General features: G+C 40.1%; 1 protein-coding gene across 1 annotated transcript in view; it reads right to left on the bottom strand.

Annotated features, from left to right (window-relative positions):
- plch2a (phospholipase C, eta 2a) overlaps positions 1 to 21,711 on the bottom strand; it is a 226,665-nt gene that overhangs the window by 197,824 nt on the left and 7,130 nt on the right. The window contains exon 2 of the mRNA XM_055012694.1: positions 8,325 to 9,089. Within this exon, the coding sequence (XP_054868669.1) occupies positions 8,325 to 8,478 (154 nt within the window). The 5' untranslated portion in view covers positions 8,479 to 9,089. The remainder of the gene's footprint in view (positions 1 to 8,324; positions 9,090 to 21,711) is intronic.

Here is a 21,711-nt window from a genome sequence, read left to right as displayed (position 1 = left end):
CTGTAGGCTCAAGGCAGTCTGGGTTGCAGGCTTCTCCAGGCTTCCTCCTAACCAGTTAGTTGGCTGGAGTGAGCATCAACTGAAAATTGGATTCATCACTGAAGAGAGCCTCAGCCCAGTCATCAACAGTCCAATCCTTGTGATCCCCAGCAAAGAGTAATCAGGCATTCCTCTCCCTTTCATTGATGAAGGGCTTCTTCCGTGTCCAGTGTGACTTCAGACCAGTTTCACATAGTCGGTTTTCAACTGTCCTTGCCGAACAAGTCACATTTCTCGACAAAGCCCACTCATTTTTAAGGTGCCTGGAGGTTTGACGACGATTCCTGACATAGGAACAGACGAGTGCATGGACATCTCGTGGTGTAGAAAGACGTTTTCTGTCGAGACCAGCTAGCAATTTGGTAGTACCATGGTGGGCTTGTTTTTTCTTGGTGTAATCAACGGCTGTCTTGGAGATCTTCAGTTTTTTCGCTACCTGTCTCTTACTCCTGCCAATTTCCAGCAGTGCCAAGATGGCTGCCTTTGTGGCTTCACATAATTCTTTTGTTTTAGGCATGATGTGAGAGCTGATCATTTTGGAGTTGTGCTACGGCTTGAATATAAGCAGGAAACCACTCTAGGCCTTTGCATGTGCAGCGCCGCTTATGACATGAAATGACCTCTTATATACCCTGGGAATACAATTAAGCTTAAGCATGTCGAATAGGACATAAAGTATTAAGTAATCAGCTGCATTTTTTGTCATATTCGTTGTATTCTTCAAGTAATATACCTTTAGTGGTACAAGACATTGAAATGAACAAGAAATTGAAGAAAACATGGGTGGTCTAATAATTTTTTCCATAACTGTACACATATTTAATTTAAATGCTAGACTGACAACACATAACCATAACCATTAGGTATAAGTAGTATTTGGTACCAATTCAGAACATTTGTAAAATTACCTCATGAAACCATGATTGATTGCAGTTATTAATATGCTCCCCAGTAAGAGACAGTGTAACACATTATGTTACTTATGCTGGTCTGGTGGGAGGAGTAGTTTTTCTTCCAGAACCTGAGATAAAACTTTAACCACAGGCAGAACTAAATTTGTCTTGTAACTGCAGTGCCTAATGTTTGCTTTCTCGGCACATGTTTTCGTCTGTTTTTCATCTCGCAACATCCTTAGTATGATGCTCTCAGATTTGTGAAAGCTCCTTGTGATGGATGCATAGATCTTGAGGTGTAAAATGTCCTTTAAACTTAACAAATGAAAGCTTTTGGTGGCTTTAATCCCCATTAGATCATGATGTGCACAGCATTCAATAGACACATAATACACAAACCCAGGGTAACATGCTCCTCTTGTAAAAATTTCCCTGGAGCCTTTGATGTTTATGTAGGTTAGACTACCACCACCCCCCGCCTCATTTCACATGCTCTTCAATATTGCATGATATCATCTTCATTATCCCTTTCTATTGCCTCAGTATCAGCTCACACCTTTCCACCACTCACTCCATATTATGCACATAAGGATATTTTGCCATCACAGTGTGCTATATTATTCATTAGCCTAGCATGTGGCAGTTGGTAAATGGCAGCAGCAGTGCCTGAACAAGCCAGAGGGGCTATTGGTGCTAATTGCTTAGGATAGGTAATGAGAGTCACTGTAAAGAGAGACATCCTTTGGGGGCAAGTGCATTTACGCATCACTACAAATTCATTTCAAACATGTATGCAGAAACAGCCTACTTAAAGCGAAAGTTCTGCATTGTGAAAGGGCACAAACACAGCTCATTTCATGTTGTGGAAGATGTCACGACTAATGATAAATATCATACGGTAAAGACAGCAGGGTATTCAATTTTATAAAGAATTATATACATTATATTACAATGCATATTAGACAACTAAATGTTTTGTAACTTTTAGTCTTGTGGCTTGTAACCCCTTAAAACAGAATGATGTTTACTGGTAATGGCAAGACTAACCCACGAGTGAACAATCATCTGCAACTCCCTAACCATGCATTTCTCCCATTCCCATTAAGTGTGCAGTTTCTCTATGATAGATTCTGTCTGGCCCAATGTTTATGTGAAGAAGGACACTAAATGAAAAGCTTCCTGAAACTAGATTTGGGTCTGAAACAGAACCAGCCTCAGACACTACTTAAAACATAAGTTATATTTTGCCATTTTTCACCAGAAGGAAAAAAAAAACAAAAAACAAAAACATTCATAAATCCAATCAGTAATAATTTCACAGCTGAAGAGGCGAAATGAACAACCTTGAGTTCAATGCATAAGAGACACCTGGGAGAATGTTGAGATTCAATGAGTCTCATCACTATGTCAGAGTGAGATTTGAAAAGCTAAAATAACAACTATTCTTTTGGGGCAACCCAGTGGCTGAGTTTTTAGGACACATACCACACTGGTGAAAATGCCTTCAGCAGTCAAGCAGCAATATAGCATTTTAGGCACATGCTCAACTGATGGGAGGAGGTTATACCAGAGAGGGAAGAGCAGCTGGAAGAAGGTAGCTTGCTCCTACTGCAGATTTTGTTTTTAATTACTTAGAAGAGAAGCTCAGGCATACACCAGGACACTGTACTTTGTCATCTTCTTTCCATTTTCATCAAACATTTCATATACTTCTCTTTTTCTATTCTACTTCATTACCAGAAATGGGCTGGTTACCAAAAACACTATAGTGCAGGTCAAGCAATGAGGAAAATTAGCTCATTAACCCTGGACCTCTTCATGGAGGAAATATAGAGAGATGAATGGAATGCATCATTCAAGGATTCAGTTTTCCATTACAAGCAGTCTGTACCAAAGATAATGACATAATTAAGGTTCAGTCTGTCTTTGTGGGAAATTATGCTGAGAGTTTCTGAATAAAGCAGAGCATGTGGCTGAGAATGTGGGTGTAAAAAGGAGGGAGCAGCACTGCCCCCCTCTGGCTATGTGTGTTCTAGAAAGAGAAGACACTAATGATTTACTAAAATGGAGGGGATGAATCTTTTCACTGTTCTCTTCGTGCATTTTAAGTTCTTAAAGTCTATGAGGACATATCAAGTAGTGTCCTTTACGGCAAGACCTAAAGTGCTTTTCTGTGTATTTATCTAATAGCTTCACAATACATCCAGGTTCACCTATTGTTTAAGTGCATTTTATTCTGTCACAAGAGAAGCTGCTTTTCCAACAGTGATGAGGATCTATTCAAATCTTCTTACACGGCAGCCTCTCAGCTCATGGTGATGAAAAACATGCTTAACTGTGGACACTGACACCTGTGTTCTAGCAGCTTCTAATTCATTGCAGATCTGCTTTTTGGTGATTCTTGGTTGACTCTTGACCATCCTGAACAATTGTCTCTCAGCATCAGGCAATAACTTGTGTTTCTTTTTGATTGTGACAGTGACACAACTGTACTATGCACTTCATATTTACAAGCAACTGTTTGATGGTTTTGGGATCTGTAGCTGCATTGAAATGGCTCCATGTTTACTTTTTTGCTGAGTTTCTCAGACTTTCCCAGTGCAGGGTTTGTGTCTGAGTCTAATGAGTGTATCAAATGGGCTCTGTTTAACTTCACTCGGAGGAGTCAGCAGCTGTAGTCAATTGTAATCACTCACAAGAAGTTAAGAGGCCATGCCACATAGAAAATTTTATTTTGGACTTTCACAGATTTCCGCATCACCAAAAATGATAATTTAAGTAGTTGTATGAATAGTTTTGACCCAACAGATTTTGTCAACTTTCCAGAGGACTTAATATAATTTAAGGACAGAACTAAGATGAATGGTTGTTTTTGTGACAAAGATCATTTGTTATTTTTACAAAATCTGAAAGTAGTTATTTGGAAACATTCATAATGTTAGTCTAGAAAAGATAGTGGAAGTTGGAAGACCAAGTTGCTCCAAGACTGATTTTGTTTACTGTTATGCTGTTGATGACTTGTACGTTTCAATGAGTTTAGTAAATAAAGCTTCTGAAACCCAGGTAGCAGACATGCCATCATGTTAGCAGTAGAAACAATAGCAGTAAGTGCTTGCTCTCAATATGTGCATTACGTCCCAGCCTGTAGTAATTCTGTTAACTGCCTTCACACGTCTCACATTATGAGAGGCAAGCATAAACCATAAGAAAGAAATCATCTTCAGCCAGAATCCCTACTTCTCAGCACCCACAAATGCACACATAATTTTGAGAATGGCAGCAGGTCATCCACATTAGGACTTGGGAGGGTGATTTTAATTACATGTGAATGCAGCATCAGTGTAAAGCTGAGGCTAAATTGGAGGGTTTGGGATTTTAGGTAAACACGGCAGCTGTTTCCCAACCCACCTCAAACAACTGTAGTCTTCCACTCCGTCATTCACAAACATTCATTCACACACATTCATTTCCTTCCTCAAAGTGCTTGCTTGTGCTTGTTTCTGAACAGGTTCTTTGTGTAGGACCATATTGGAATTCCAGCTTGGAGATTTTGTTCTGTGCTGGTGCACATGAAGGATGACAATGCATTAATGACTTTGTACGAAAGGATAAAAATGTTACAGTATTTTTTCCAGTGGGGAAAAGACCAGTCACAAACATGCCTACTTGTAAAATCTTGATTTCTTTCTCTACATATGTAGTTTGGAGCTGTGGTGGATAACATATCTACAGTTACAAGTATCACATTATTTCTGCTGATTCATAATTGGTAATACAATACTACAACACTAAAATTGCTTTTCCAAAGACTCATATGTAGAAAATAGGTGATTAGCAATTTAAAGTAGCTTTCCCAGCACTGGCAAATCATGAGCCCATACACAGCCTGTGTGGACTAGAGAAAAGAGACATCCTATGTCTGTGAGACATGTGAGACAAGCAACTAAAAACAGTGGCTGAGATGCCGTAGGCTTCTTGGCTGGACTAAATGGTGTGTGCTGTTTCTTTTAATGCTCCAGTTAATGTGTTGTCATGAGCTCTGTGTATTAATGAAATTGACAGTTTTCCTGCCTTGCACTGTGTCTACAGTATGGAATGTATAAAAAGGTGGACAATGCATCATCACTTTCTCCCACTGTTCAAAAGTGAAGCCAGTTAATCAGAAATGGGCATCGCTATCTCGTGCTGGTGACATCGTGTTCAACCGAAGTCTGTGCAGTGCTAATGAGGCAGTAAAGACACGGCAATAAGATCCCACTTCCTGTCTGACCCAAATGTGAACACACACTCCTGGAAGTTCACCTGGCCCAGCTGCTGCAGTCTGGAATTTACTGGATTGTCATGGATGCTCACTTTACACTGCTAGTTAAAGCAAGGTAACTAGAAATACATACAGGTCAACTTACCATTTTTTAAAATAACATATAGGTAACATCATCTTTAACACACAGTAAGCCTTATTAATAAAAAGCATAATTATCACAACTTGGCAAAAAGACAAATTTTGCTCGATTAGCACATATTTTCTAACATTAGCAAACTTGCCATTAACAATGCACCATGCCTCTACCTTCTCTCATTTAGGGTCATTACGCCCAAGTATTCACAAGTGAATAATTGCAAATTATTCACTTTTGTTATTCATATTTTAGACAAATGAGCAGAATCACAAACAAGCTGAAAGTCGGTAATGCAGGAACATGAGACGGAACGTACTGTAAGTCTAGAAAGCTACATGACAGATAATCACACATCATTACCAGTCATGTGCCACTGTGTAGCACAGTTAAAAACTGTTGAATCCATACTGTTCACCCAGTCAGTGAATTACAGTCTGGTGTGCATTTACTATCAACAGACCTTAGATAACATTGGTTTTGTAAGGATGACACTGAATTTTCTTTCTTTTTTTGGGTTACAGAAATTGTAATTCCATTTGAAATGGCCTCACCTGCAGTACTGGTCAGCCAGTGGGCTGATGAGTTGAGCAAGAGTCAAGGAAACAACAAAAGTTGTTGAGACTATCACCCCTCACACAGGACCAGCTGGCACTGGTCTTGAACCAGAAGTGGGTGAGTTGTGGGGCGAGAATGTAAGGGAAGATAACTCCATGCTTTCTGGGGCAAATTTATAACTGCAGTTGTTTTCAGATTTTGACTTTGGAATTTTAACTTCCCACCGATCAGGTCAAAGTGAACAAGTCCTGAGAAATCCTAATGATAAAAGCCAAGAGCTGAAGAATCATAAAGAAACATATGGAGGCCAGTGCTTTTGTAGAGCTACTTTTTGTTGCTCAGCAGTTAAACCTGGCAGTTAAGTTGAAATGGGGTATTGGCTAAGAGGTGCATGTAAACCTTCCGAGGTGTGCATTTGAATGTCTGGAGATGTACAGTAAGCAAAGGAATTGGCCTTCTAAGTCTCCTGTGGTTGGGCTGTCAAGCTAGTTGTCACTGGTGCTTACACGTAAACTTTTCTTTTTAAACTATTTTTTGAATTCTTTAAAATGCCTATTTTTCCAGACAATGCAAATTTGCTGTTGTCCATCATAATAAAAAAGAACATTTTCTTCTTAGCATTAGCAAGCAGTATGTGGCTGTTGGTGCATACAGTAAATATAGCACATTCAACTCTTAAGACATCATTGATTGTGGCTGCACTGCATTTAAGGCCACTGAGATGAAACTGTCAGGGAAAAAATATTTTTGCTTAATCCAAAGAGCATTTCACCATGCATCATCAAATAACACTTAATGTGTAGGAAGAAGTCCTCTGATTGCCACAAATTAAAACCTTAACGTTTTCCATAAATCTCCATCTAAAATGAAAACAATTTGCATTTAACTCAGGCTGGTTACTCAGTGTAGCAGCCTGCTACTGCCTAACCTCCACAGGCACAAAATTTCAGTTAACCTTTAGGATTCATCCATTTTTATGCGTATTTGCTGGCAACAGCTGTGACCAGTGGCATTATGGTACACACATATGTTTCTCTGTTCTATTGTCAATAAGTCTCAATACTCTTGAGGGAAAAAATAAATCGATTAGAATTTGATTGTTAACTGTCAAAAATAACTGTGCCCTCAAAAACAAAATTTGGAGTAGAGCTTCATTCAGGCTCAAGAGTTCATGATGTGGTGAAATGCACAGAAGTTCCTGAACTTCTCTGAAGGACATCCAGCACATAATCTTTGGGTTTATGTGCCCATCCCTTGAGAAATCCAGCAACCCAGCAAATGAAGCATTACTATATATTTAGCAACAATATTTAAGCAACAATATTTAGCAGGTTAGTAAGTTTAATGCTAATGTTCTTAAAACATTCACATGCCGGCTACAGAGATACTTTTCAAGATAAGAGATGATTGATTCAAATGATTACAGCATACATTTTCCGTATGGGCATCATTGCACAGAAACTTTCATCACCCACATAATTTTAAGGACCTTTACTGCTTATCATATAGACATTTCAAAGCTTTAATTTAGTAAGTTTGGTGTAGTTAATTGTCATATAGGGGTATACTTGAGCAAGAGTACATTATATGGGCAGAAAAAGAGATAAAAAGAACATTACAATTTTGCAGCAGTCATTTTCAAACTCATCACCTGGAGTAACTTTGTACAATTACTAGCTTTGCTTTACATCTCTGGTGAACAAAACCATCCATAATGAAGCTGTCTGAACTGAATTAAAATGCTGACCTGCAGTTTAGACTATTATGTTTCAAACTCAGTTTCAGCTATTGATTTGAATGCTTGATAACTCTGGCATCTACTTATTTTTTTTGTTTGTTTGTTTTTAGTGTCTAACACTAACATATATAATATTGGACTTATGACTTTGAGGGAGGCAGGTTATATTGGCAATCACTGGCACCCACTCATGCTGTTCTCTCACCGACTTAGTAGGTTGATGATCAGGGATCAGATCAAGTCTACACCAGCTTGTTATGCTTTCTTTAAGATCATAAGAATGTTGAAATCACTAGACTCTTTTGCTAGTTCTAGGCAGGAAAAAAACTAGTCCAATCCTATTATTTGCCAGTCTACACAATCAGCGTTTCCTGTAGTCTCCATCACATAACCTTTCCAACATCTCAAAACACCAGTGTCACATTGTGAGGTTTTTCTTCATACATTTGCTTCTCTTTCATGTTTTTTGATTAGATCATCAAGCCTTCAACCATCCTTAACTTACTGACATAAAGAAAGGCAAAGCGACCCACAATATGCATTAAGTGAAACAGCACTACATTCCACTAGCCGGCAGAGACCAAAAACTACTCAGCACAAGACAAGACTTCACACATGTGAACACTGTCTTGACAAATGAATCAAATGAAAACTTATCACCACACATAGGTATTGCAGGTCATAAAGGTGAACACTTACCAACATTGATGAAGTTGGCAGAGAGAAAGTGGCTGCAGGGAAGGCTGACAGTGCTCACGAAGGAATCGCCATCCGTCGTCACAGTAGTCCTCGACCTTAATGAAGGGTTCGGGGAGTCTGTCACCATGGCCATTCTAGCTGCTACAGACTCCATGACTGCTGATGTATGGTAAACGTGCCAAGTGCCAGGGGTTCACACAGCGTTAGATATTCAAGTGTAGTCGCTGACCCCACACTCTAGAGAGTCTGTCAGCGATTTAGAAAATGTGATAGAATCCAAATATCAAAAGTTACTAAAAAGAAAAAATATTTCAAAAATATTCCTGTAAAACTGGGATGAAGGCGAAAAAGCAGTCTTGAGGGTTCCTCAGATTGTTCCGTATGGTGGACAGCTAGCGAGGAAAGGGACTAGGGCAGCGTAGGTTCATCTAGGTTGCAATGAATGACTGCTATCTAAAGCTGTCACACAGTCAGGCCAGTCCAGAGTGATTTATTCCCAAGGGAACAGAATTGTGGGGGGGGATTACAATCCAATCTGATGTTGAAAAGTGACTTAAGTCACAGAAGAAAGTCTTCAAATAAAATTCCCAGACACATTCCAGAAAAGCTGCTTGACAAGGTCCTCCAGCTATCAGAATTAACAACTTGTCTGATCTTTGTGAAGAGCAGATTATGATGACATCTGTCAGAGGCCATCACTCAAACAATCTTGCAGTCCTCCTAGTCCGAAGCATAATCACTGGCAGGCCAAGCTGTTAACGTCTCCTACAGCAGACAGACAGAGATATACAGACAGAGGGGGAGGGGGAAATGTAAACTATGAGACACAAGACATGACATGGTTTCTAAGAACAAACAACACAGGAGAACAAATATTAAATATGTTTGCAATTTCTTCTCAGAATATGAATCATTCAAGAGTAGTAAAATTTGTGTTTGTTTGTTGGTTGGTTGGTGGTTGGTTAGTTGGTTGGTTGGGATTTTTTGCACAGTAAAACAATGTTGCAACAACACTGACAAACTGTGCAGTTAAGATTAAAAAACTTGAAGCTCATAGGTTGGAACTTCTTGAATGGACAGTCAGGTTTTTATGGAGCCAGTACACTGCAGTTGGAACCCTCAGACGTTTGTAAACATTACCAAAGTAGTAGGGAGGTTAAGCCCAAAAAATAGGCTTTTGACTTCAAGTCATGATGCAAAGGTCCCCTTTGGTATAGAAGTACCTTAGGGTCATACAAATAAATTTATCCTAAGACACAAGTGAGATCACCCTTTGTGTTGGAAATAAACACATTTTTTTTCAAAAATGACCGCCAGTGCGCGAAAATATTCTAGAGCCAATATCTTTGCTGCTGTTATAGTTATAATGACAAATTTGGTGTCAAAGTGTACATTTTTGGGGTCAAGGAATCCAATAAAATAGGTTTCAAGTTTAAAATACCAACAGTTTTTCCCTTACCATGACAACCGGGGGTAAATATGCATATTTCACATAAAAAATTGTGTCATCAGAGTGACTTTACTTATCTTTTCCTTCTAAAAGTTTTGTATTTAAGCAGTGCAGCTACTTCTATACATTACATTTGTTCTAAGTAGCATGAGATTTCAACTGGTCAGGAGTAGCATATGCCTAGATGCACCAGGGGCTGCAACAGCTGTAGCAGCTGTTGAAGGTCAAAGGTGACAGGTTGACACTTTGAGGTTCATATGACTTTCTCACTGAATAGAAAAATTTTTTTAAGGTTAGATAATTAGTAACTAGCTAGCTAGTAAATAGTTAGCTTCATTATAACTAGCTAGCTACTAACTAGTTAGCTTCATTAATATTGAAGCAAGCACATAGCCTACATTTTGCTAGCTAGTTAGTTAGCTTCATTATTATACATATATACACAAATGAATTGCACTATAGCTTATTGCACATGACAGTTTGCTAACTTTCATTAAGTGAGTGTGTGTGGTCTGTATGTGTTGTGAAGTCTGATACCAGCAGGAAGGAAGGACCTGCAGTAACGCTCCTTCACACACCTGGGGTAATCAGTCTGTCACTAAAGGAGCTGTCCAGAGCTCTCAGAGTGTCGTGCATGGGGTGGGAGACGCTGTCCAGGAGGGATGTTAGCTTGGCTAACGTCCTCCTTTCTCCCACCACCTACACTGGATTCAGGAGGCTCCCCAGGACAGAGCAGGCCGTCTTGATAAGTCGATCAAGTTTCCTTTTGTCAGCAGCCGTGATGCTGCTGCCCCAGCAGACCACTACATAGAAGATGGCTGATGCCACCACAGAGTCATAAAAAGTCTTCAGGAGTTCCCCCTGCACCCTAAAAGACAGCAGTCTCCTCAGTAGACAGAGTCTGCTCTGACCCTTCCTGTAAAGTGGACTAGTGTAGTCTGAGCAGTCCAGTTTACTGTTCAGGTGAACACCCAGGTACTTGTATGAGTCCACTCTCTCCATGTCATGCCCTGGATGTTCACCGATGGTGGGGGTGTGTGACTGCGCCTGTGGAAGTCCACCACCAGTTCTTTGGTCTTTCCTGAGTTGATCTGGAGGCAGTTCCACTTGCACCAGTCCACAAAGTCCTGGTTCAGTTCTCTGTACTCCCGATCATCATCATCTGAGATGAGACCGATGATCACAGAGTCATCAGAGAACTTCTGCAGGTGACAGCTGGCTGAGTGGTCCATGGAGTCTGCAGTGTACCGGGTGAAAAGAAACGGAGCCAAGACCATTCCCTGTGGGGCCCCTGTGCTGCAGACCACCATGTCAGACTCACAGTCCCGTGTCCTCACAAACTGTGGTCTGTCTGTGAGGTAGTCCATTATCCAGCCTAAGAGGTGGTGATCCACCCCTGTGACCTCCAGCTTGTCCCTGAGGAGAACCGGCTGAATCATGTTAGAAGCACTGGAGAAATCAAAGAATATGATTCTCACAGTGCTTGCAGACTTCTCCAGGTGGGACAGAGCTCTGTGCAGGAGGAAGATGACAGTGATTGCAATCATGTTTTTAAAAAATCTGTAAATAGCATCCAGGAGCTGAAGGTATTTGGGAATCTGCCTGAGTTTATAGTGGACATTAGTGGTGCAAGTCAGGATGTAGTGCAGCTGATGATTGAAAATCCTGTCATGTGGCACAAAAGCTGCAGAAATGCTCTTGCAACACAGAGGCTACTACACCCATCCAAATCATACATGTTGCCACTGTTCACAGGGTTGCCTACCAGCCCCACTATGGCTTGGCACGCAATGAAAGTCCTCAGATAAACAAGAGAACCTTAGTCCAAGTCAGACACCCATGCTCCAGAGATTTGTCCTGATGCTGTATGGTGTATCTGAGGACAACATCACAACTGTGGATGCTGGCAACTCTCCCTCTTCTTTCACAAAGGAAAAGATTTTCACCACATGCCACCAAGCAGTGACGCACTCCATCAGCACCTCCTTCGACTAGCTTATCAGGTAAGACAAATTTGTATACAGTGGGTACGGAAAGTATTCAGACCCCTTTAAATTTTTCACTCTTTGTTTCATTGCAGCCATTTGCTAAAATCAAAAAAGTTCATTTTATTTCTCATTAATGTACACTCAGCACCCTATCTTGACAGAAAAAAACAGAAATGTAGAAATTTTTGCAAATTTATTAAAAAAGAAAAACTGAAATATCACACGGTCATAAGTATTCAGAGCCTTTACTGTGACACTCATATTTAACTCACCTGCGGTCCATTTCTTCTGATCCTCCTTGAGATGGTTCTACTTCTTCATTGGAGTCCAGCTGTGTTTAATTAAACTGATTGGACTTGATTAAGAAAGGCACACACCTGTCTATATAAGACCGTACAGCTCACAGTGCATGTCAGAGCAAATGAGAATCATGAGGTCGAAGGAACTGCCCAAGGAGCTCAGAGACAGAATTGTGGCAAGGCACAGATCTGGCCAAGGTTACAAAAGAATTTCTGCAGCACTCAAGGTTCCTAAGAGCACAGTGGCCTCCATAATCCTGAAATGGAAGAAGTTTGGGATGACCAGAACTCTTCCTAGACCTGGCCGTCCAGCCAAACTGAGCAATCGTGGGAGAAGAGCCTTGGTGAGAGAGGTAAAGAAGAACCCAAAGATCACCGTGGCTGAGCTCCAGAGATGCAGCAGGGAGATGGGAGAAAGTTCCACAAAGTCAACTATCACTGCAGCCCTCCACCAGTCGGGCCTTTATGGCAGAGTGGCCCGACGGAAGCCTCTCCTCAGTGCAAGACATATGAAAGCCCGCATAGAGTTTGCCAAAAAACACATGAAGGACTCCCAGACTATGAGAAATAAGATTCTCTGGTCTGATGAGACCAAGATTGAACTTTTTGGTGTTAATTCTAAGCGGTATGTGTGGAGAAAACCAGGCACTGCTCATCACCTGCCCAATACCATCCCAACAGTGAAACATGGTGGTGGCAGCATCATGCTATGGGGGTGTTTTTCAGCTGCAGGGACAGGACGACTGGTTGCAATTGAAGGAAAGATGAATGTGGTCAAGTACAGAGATATCCTGGAAGAAAACCTCTTCCAGAGTGCTCTGGACCTCAGACTGGGCCAAAGGTTCACCTTCCAACAAGACAATGACCCTAAGCACACAGCTAAAATAACAAAGGAGTGGCTTCAGAACAACTCTGTGACCATTCTTGACTGGCCCAGCCAGAGCCCTGACCTAAACCCAATTGAGCATCTCTGGAGAGATCTGAAAATGGCTGTCCACCAACGTTCACCATCCAACCTGATAGAACTGGAGAGGATCTGCAAGGAAGAATGGCAGAGGATCCCCAAATCCAGGTGTGAAAAACTTGTTGCATCATTCCCAAGAAGACTCATGGCTGTACTAGCTCAAAAGGGTGCTTCTACTCAATACTGAGCAAAGGGTCTGAATACTTATTACCGTGTGATATTTCAGTTTTTCTTTTTTAATAAATTTGCAAAAATTTCTACATTTCTGTTTTTTCTGTCAAGATAGGGTGCTGAGTGTACATTAATGAGAAATAAAATGAACTTTTTTGATTTTAGCAAATGGCTGCAATGAAACAAAGAGTGAAAAATTTAAAGGGGTCTGAATACTTTCTGTACCCACTGTAGGAGCATAATATAAATATGGCTAAGAATAACAGAGGGCCTTGGTATCATTAATCATGTTTCTCTTTAGAGTGGACATGTATGGGGAAAGGCACTTGTCAAACACCATGCAACAATTTTGCCGTCTCTATGGGGATTACAGCAGGATTCCCCAGACTCTCCACCAACTCCTGTTTACACTACAACTGCCACTATTTCAAAGGACTTGCCAGAACTTGTCATTTGCAAGTTTAAGATTGACTGCAAATGCTGCATGCAGAGGCTGCCTTGCATGTCTCTCTGTGGATGTCATGGCCCATGTTCCCACAGTAGTGCAGACATCTAAATAGAAAATCATGATGTATTTACACTAAGCTATTAGTCTTCATCAATAGAAAATTGTATATATGCCATTGCCTACTTCTAAAATGTGAACATACAGTCATGGAAAAAAATGTTAGACCACCCTTGTTTTCTTCCATTTCTTCTTCATTTTAATGCCTGGTACCACTAAAGGTACATTGGTCTGGACAAATATAATGATAACAACAAAAATAATTCATAAGAGTTTAATTTCAGAGCTGATATCAGACATTTTCCATGTTTTTTTTGATAACCAAAATCACTTCAGTTCTTCCATCAATAGCTATAGCATCGTTCTGTAAAAAACAGTTTTTAGGATTCTATGTTTTCTTTTCTGTCTGTTTTAGTCCCATGATCCACACAGGAGTTAGTACTTATTCATAACTATTGTTTCTGATGACTGCAGCTATGCATCTTGGCATGCTCTCCACCAGCTTCTGACATTGTTCTGCTGTCACAGCAGCCCATTCCTGTTGCACTAATTCTAACTAATCTGCTTTGTTTTTGGGCTTGTGGTTCTCCATTTAACATTTGATGATTTTCCACAGGTTTTCAGTTGGATTTAGCTCTGGTGATTGAGCAGGCCAAGGCATGGTTTCAGTGTTCTGGTTCTCCATCCAGGCTTTAACTGACCTTGCTGTGTGGCAAGGGGCATTGTCTTGTTGGAAAATCCAGTCATTAGAAGCAGGAAAGAGTTTTCCAGCTGATGGAAGAAGACAGTTTTCCAGAGTAGCCCCAAATATGACCTGGTTCATTTGCCCTGTTCCACCCAGACTCAAACAACCCCAGATGGTCACTGATCCACCCCCATGTTTTACTGTAGGGGCAGACAGTCTGGTTTGTAGCTTCTCCGGGCTTCCTCCTAACCAGTAAGTTGGCTGGAGTGGGCATCAACTGAAAACTGGATTCATCCCTGAAGAGAACCTTTGTCCAATCATCAGCAGTCCGATCCTCATGAACCCAGCAAACAGTAACCGGGCTTTCCTCTTCCTTTCCTTGATGAAGGGCTTCTTCCTGCTCTGTGTGACTTCAGACCAGCTTCAACAAGTTGCTTTCCAACTGTCCTTGCCAAACAAGTCCCATTTCTCCACAGTGTCCACTCATTTTTAAGGTCCCTGGAGGTCTGAGGACAATTCCTGACAGGAATGGATGAGTGACGGTCATCTGGTGGGTAGAAAGATGTTTCCTGACCATGTTGGGCTTGTTTTTTCTTGGTGTAATGAACGGCTGTCTTGGAGATCTTCCATTTTTTGGCTACCAGTCTCTCAGTCATGATGGCTGCCTTTGTGGCTTCACATAATTCTTTTGTTTTAGGCATTATGTGAGAGCTGACAGCTTCTGAGTTGTGCTACGGCTTGAATGCCAGCAGGAAACCACTCTAGGCCTTTGCATGTGCAGGGCTGCTTATGACATGAAATGTCCTCTTATATACCTGGGATAATGAAGCTGAAGCATGTCAAATAGGATGTAAAGTATGATGGAATCAGCTGCATTGAAAGTCCTGTTCATTGTATTCTTCAGGTAATGCCTGGTACCTTTAGTGGTACCAGGCATTAAAATGAACAAGAAACTAAAGAAAACAAGGGAGGTCTAATAATTTTTTCCATGATTGTAGTTATGAACTTGTTGTCTCACTACTCAGTTTCTTTGCATCCAGAATACACATATTCAACACTTCAAGTTGTTATTTATTAAATTAATGAGTTGTGAATCAACTGTGTTTTTGGGATGTGTTTTTTTTTTTTAAATAAATTGCATATTTTACCTTCAGTTGTCATGATGAGGAGAATATCATTCTTTTTTTTAGTCTTGAAACCTATTTTTTTGGATTCCTTGACCACAAAAATGTACATTTTGACACCAAGTTTGCCATTATAGCTATAACAGAAGCAAAGATATGGGCCTCTCAAGTATGGTCGGTGGCCATTTTAAAAATGGCCGCCAAAGTGTGCTCTCACTTGTGTCTTAGGATAAATTTACTTGTATGACCCTAAGGTACTTCCATACCAAAGGGGACCTTTGCACCATGACTTGAAGTCAAAAATCACTTAACCTCCCTACTAAAATACAGCATTCCAAAAATGAAAACTTTTTGAGTGTACTTATCATCATCCAGTCAAACACAGGAGAGGTCTTGAGAAAAGGAATAGTAACAGCTCTGCACACCGAACCAGACCCTCCTGGATTAGGATTGTAATCCATTAAATGCACTCATTCAGGGATTAAATAGGCATTACATTAAGATGGTTGTTGGTGGGCCCTCCAACAACGTATCGGTGAACTGCAAGAGTCAAAATACAGTCAGGATTCTGGCAGTGTGGAGGTAAAAGCACCATGCATGCATCCTCCCTGTTTCAATTCAGACCTGGCCCCTTTGTTACATGCCCTTGCTAATCTTTCAGTCACCTCATTTCCTATCAGCTCTCTATTGCTCACTTGAAAATAAAGCCACATACTGCAGAAGAAAGTGCTTTAAATGAGGATATTTATCAGACTTCATATGGCTCCAGTTAGAGACACAGTAGTACAGTGTAGTAGTCCTCCCCAATAGCTGGAAACACGCTCATAAATTACTTTTCCTCTCTTAGGCCTCCCCATAAACAATCAATGTCATATACATCAGTTCTAACGAATATACATCACAGTATGTAAATTAATGAAACTCTTATGATCATTGTATGACAGGTGGGCATATTACAGACTCTGCCAGACTCCAGAATGTACAAAAAGCTGATATCAAACACCTTGGTAAGCAAACAGTACACATATGACCAGCCCTCGCAGATGAACACTGTCAATCCTGCTTTTAGCGCTCTACTAACTCATTTTTCTACAGATTCCATGAGCAATGCTGCTATATTTGGATGTCACAGGACAAGTCACACATATTAAATGATTCAGACTGTGGTGTAAAACTGAAACCTTCAGGCAGTAGCGAGCAGAAACAAACCAGAGAAAGTAAAGACACATTGTGGGGAGAAGCACAAGAGATATTTCAAAAGTTTTAAAAAATGCATTCAGATACAATTTTGAAGAAAGGATGTTCTTTGAATTCCTGCTCATTTGCTTTAGTTTGAGACAAAACCTCAATGTACATACATCATGACAGCTACCGGAACGTTACAAAACACTTCACGTCTCCTACCAGATCTTCCTTTGTTTGTCTACTTTGCCGCGTTCGTCACACATCTCTTCACCTCTTGTGTGTGTGTGTGTGTGTGTGTGTGTGTGTGTGTGTGTGTGTGTGTGTGTGTGTGTGTGTGTGTGTGTGTGTGTGTGTGTGTGTGTGTGTGTGTGTGTGTGTGTGTGCGCGTGTGTGTGATGTGTTTGTGATGTGTATTGAGGGGAGGGAAGTTAGTCACGGTTAGCTAAACATTGTGGGCCGGCCAGAAGGCATGTTGAGATCTGTTTTGGAAAGGGTGGCGGTCAGATTGCCTGAGCCACAGGTCTGGGCACATCCCTGTTACCATCAAATACACACACATACGTTTACACTCACAGTCCACCTGGACATAGGGGAGACTGTGTGTGTGACTACAACTGGAATGTGAAGAGGTAATTCCAATGCCAACATACTTTCTGAGGCATTTCACTTATGCAGTCATTCATTTCTAGAACAAGGATTTCTAAATAAATAAGCTCAGTTCAATGCATTGTAGTGCAAAAATGTTGTAAATAGCTATCAATAGACCATCCATTGAAAATTTAAACTTGTTGCTTTAACTTAGAAATGAGTAAAAAAAAATGGACTAGGACGAGGGATCAGTACTAACTTTGATAACAGTTAGCACTGTTTTCATTATTATGAAAAGAAACAACTTGGACTCATCTTTACATTAATAAAGACACAGAGCAATTTCTAGTCATGTCAGTTTCTAGCTTGTCTGTTTTCTACAAATAAAGAATATTTGAGAATTTTAGAAGCTAGTTTATAGTTGCTCAGAAGTAGTTCTTAAAATATATTGTTTATAATTCTGCTCATCAGCCACAGAATACTGAGCATATGGTTTAAAAATGAGGATGGTTGTTCACCTGCAAAGTATCACAAATAGTTTAGCCTGAAATATAAATGCGAGCCAGTGAGAGGAGTAGAATGCTCAGCGGTGAAGCTGGCAAATCACAGTGTGATGTGGGTGTACTGTAAATAATGGATCACCGGTTTCAGAAAGGTACAGGTATTTGGTGATGCACATATTCCCAAGCCAGCATCAGAAAGGAGTGAGGGGAGGGGTTTCTGACACAATACAACTATCTAATGTGCAGATCAGACAGATTATACATCCAGCTAATGTGCTAGTTTTGTTTCTAAACCTTAACAAGTCCATTAAACTCTGCACAGAGCAATTCAACATTTGAACTCAAAAGACCTCAGTTTTCACATTTATAGGTTATGAAGGAGTCTGAAACTAAAAACAACCTCCTCTCTCATTTTTTGAATGTACGTCGTCCTTCATCTGACAAAACAAAGAAAAATAGACAAAACTGAGCCTGTAAAAGTCACAGTGAAAATATAGCATAAGCATCTAGTCTGTCCACTTATATTTTACTTGTCTTGACATGTACATGTGATGATTTTTCCTCCATCAGCCTTACTACTCTGTTTATCCTGGTTTCTAATGAGGATCGCATAATTAGAATCAGATCCTTGCTGAACACATATTTCATTTCAAGATAAATATTTCTTTCCATGACAATGAAAACATATCTATAACACTAAAGTGTTCCCAGTAAACATATTGCATTTATTTATTTTTTCATGTGTTCACATGTAGAGAGCATACCTTTACCTTTTTGGGGTTTTTTTTATAGTCTTGTAAGTGAAATACAGTAGTGACATTTTGTCCTATTTGGGTAAAGTTTACCTTTATTTATATTTATGAGGTGTTTTTTAAGATGTATGTTTTTCTATGGAAAGCAATGGATGTAGAGCCATAGAGTATAAAATTAGAAAGTATTATTGTTTGGTTGAGCTGTTACTTGAGAATTGTTGACAACAAAAATATGACCCAAGTTGGGTACTCTTTAAAACATTGTTTTTTTAATCTTTTACTTTTTCACTGGCATTAATCTGCTATTTCCCCTTAGCACACTGATAGAAAAAGGGCATCTTCATTCCTTGGCCATGTTTGAAACTCATCACTTTGTTAGCCAACTCTTCAAATTTTCAGGTCATAGCTAATCTCTATTGTGTCAGTGGCATAGGTGTAAAAGTAAAGGCAAAGGCATTAAACTGCTGTGTAGAGCTAAGTGGAAATATTGATTAGTACCACTTTAAGAGGCATGTTCTAGTGCCCATAAGAGGATGCTAGCTCAAATAATATTCAAAACACATTGGTTGTATTGATATTTTAGTTCTCTCCAATCTCTATGCAAAATTACATTGAACTTTTTAGGGAATTTAAAGTATTTAACGTCAACCAATCAAAGCTTTCTGTGTTCCTTTAGTGGAAGATGCTATCTTAAATTCCCAGTGTGGACACAACATCCAGCTAGTCTAACAAATCTATACAACTATATTTGGTTTGCTTTGATGCCTACACTAGCACCTCATGTTTAGTAAGGCTTTTAGCCAGGCTATTATGAAAAGTAATGACTGTCAAAGGGAACAAAGAGCTCCTGAAGGCAGTAACACTAAACTGTAGGTTGACACCCTTTTCCGTGCTAAGTACAGTGAGTTAGAGACAAGCTCATGCATGGTCATGCACTTAACGTCCATTTCACAACACCAACCCTGATTAACTGACTAAGAGAGAAAAAGACCGCTTTTACATTCAGTAGTGCGAGTGACATACAGCCATGTGTGTACTGTACAGACTGTAGATTTTTTTTAAAAAAACATAGCATCTGTCCAATTGCAGTGACTGCCATCAAAGAGTCAGAGCACACGACAGCTATCATGGAAGCGGAAATAATGTAAAGGACAATAATGTGTTGCCAGAGGATAAGTCAGCCGGCTTCTGTGCTCAACAGAGTTGTGGTTTTGGACTGCCAGGTACTGTTGTGACTAACTTATTGCACACTCACTCACTTCTTTTCTGAGCTGTCTGTGCATGAGAGAATGATTGCGAGAGGGAAACATGTACAGACACACACACAATGGATGTTCAGTGATATCATCACTCCCCTGAGAAGCTATATACGTCATCACAGCTGTAGAGATTATGTGTTTCTGCACTAAAGATGTAAAAAAAAAGTATTTGTTTACTGGTTTTACCATGCGCATATGCAGTATTGCTGACAGTAGCCACATGTCAAAGGCCAATAATCAAACACAAACTAACACAATAGCTCTTTCTTCTACATAAGCCACTCGACTGCTCCAACCACACAATACATGCACACACAATGGGATCCATTCAGTGCGCGTAATTTCGCAAAATATCAGCTGCAATTAAGTTGCTGCTGAAAAGAACAAATGATGCTTAATTACTGTAGTTTCACGATCATCTAATCAAATACCATCATTTGAGTCACTGGTGCAAAAATGAAAAAAAAAAAGTGCATGTCAGATGTTTATACCTGATACTAATCAGAAAGGCTACTGATTTGTCCTAAATTTATTCTGTGACCTGACAAAGACCATAAATTCACATCAAGAAACTGGCACTATGCTGCTGAGTTTTATGTAACCCTCTGACGTTACTGCTAGCAAAATTTCATTTAAGCTGAAGCTTAAATGAAATTTTGTGAACAAAGACTTTCACATTTCATTTTACAATTTCAGCTCACTAACGCTCCCCAGAGACTGACCCATGTACATTTTGCTCTCTATTTTGCGCACTGTGAGCTTTCCTCTAGTGCTCAGGACAAAATGGCAGTTTGTGCTATAAAATTTACTGAGCACATTCATGCTCTCAAAAGGATGACCCATTTGGGTGCAATAACAAATGGATTTTCTTTAATTAGTTTTATGATGTTCAGTCCTAATCCATATTTGTTATCGTGTTGTTTTGTCCTATAAACAAAGAAAGCTTTAATTTTATCTGTTGAAAAGCATGTAGACCCACACACTGCAACAGCAGCAACAGAAGCAACTGACTTTCCCGCAAGGTAGCATTTTTCTTCTCTCTCTCAGGCCTTGATCCCAGGTAAGGTGCTGGGTTTCAGTGCTTTTAAATCCCCCGTGACTGAGCTGAAAGCAGCTGAAAACCCACACCCTGTTGAAAAGCAAGCCTCCACAAAAGGAAGGGATAGAGAACCAGCATTTCCCATCAAACCACAATCACGTTCATAGCTGCCAAGGTTGGGCAATAGGCAATAAAGCTAGCCAGCAGCATGTCATAAAGACACACACACACACACACACACACACACACACACACACACACACACACACACACACACACACACACACACACACACACACACACACACACACACACACACGCGCGCAATCAATGTACTCCTTGTAAAGTCGAGATGAAACCAGAAGAGAAAAAATATTAAAAGATGGAATAGAAGAGCTGCTATCCCTGCTGTTCTCTGTCATTGGGGCCAAAAAGGAGTGATAAAATTTTCAACTTCAACACTTAGATAATAGAAAATGAGTAAGTGTAAAAGAAAATGCACAAAACAAGTTATCTCAGGGCACTTGTCATAGTTACGTCCTGACCCTATGATATTATATTATAGAGGGAAACCCAATGATTTCCTTTAAGCAAACACTTGGAGACAGGGAGAGAGCAGTGAAATGGACAGACAACAAATTAGACAGACATGCCACAAATATATATCACCAGGGTTCACTTGGATGTGCACTCTTTTTTTCTAACAGTCTCAATCCAAGTGTTTGGTTCACATTAAAGCTCACGTTTTAGCTCTCTCCAGTCTAGTGACTGGCTTAATGACCGGCTTAGCTGGAACACCGAGGTGAAGCAGCACTCCATTCTTTAGAGATATGCTCAATGTTCTGGTTTGCATTTTTCTGGAGAAAGATTCATAC

Source organism: Amphiprion ocellaris, chromosome 8 (genome assembly GCF_022539595.1).
Source record: "Amphiprion ocellaris isolate individual 3 ecotype Okinawa chromosome 8, ASM2253959v1, whole genome shotgun sequence".
Classification (NCBI taxonomy): domain Eukaryota; kingdom Metazoa; phylum Chordata; class Actinopteri; family Pomacentridae; genus Amphiprion; species Amphiprion ocellaris.
This window is presented reverse-complemented; position numbering and strand designations above follow the sequence as displayed.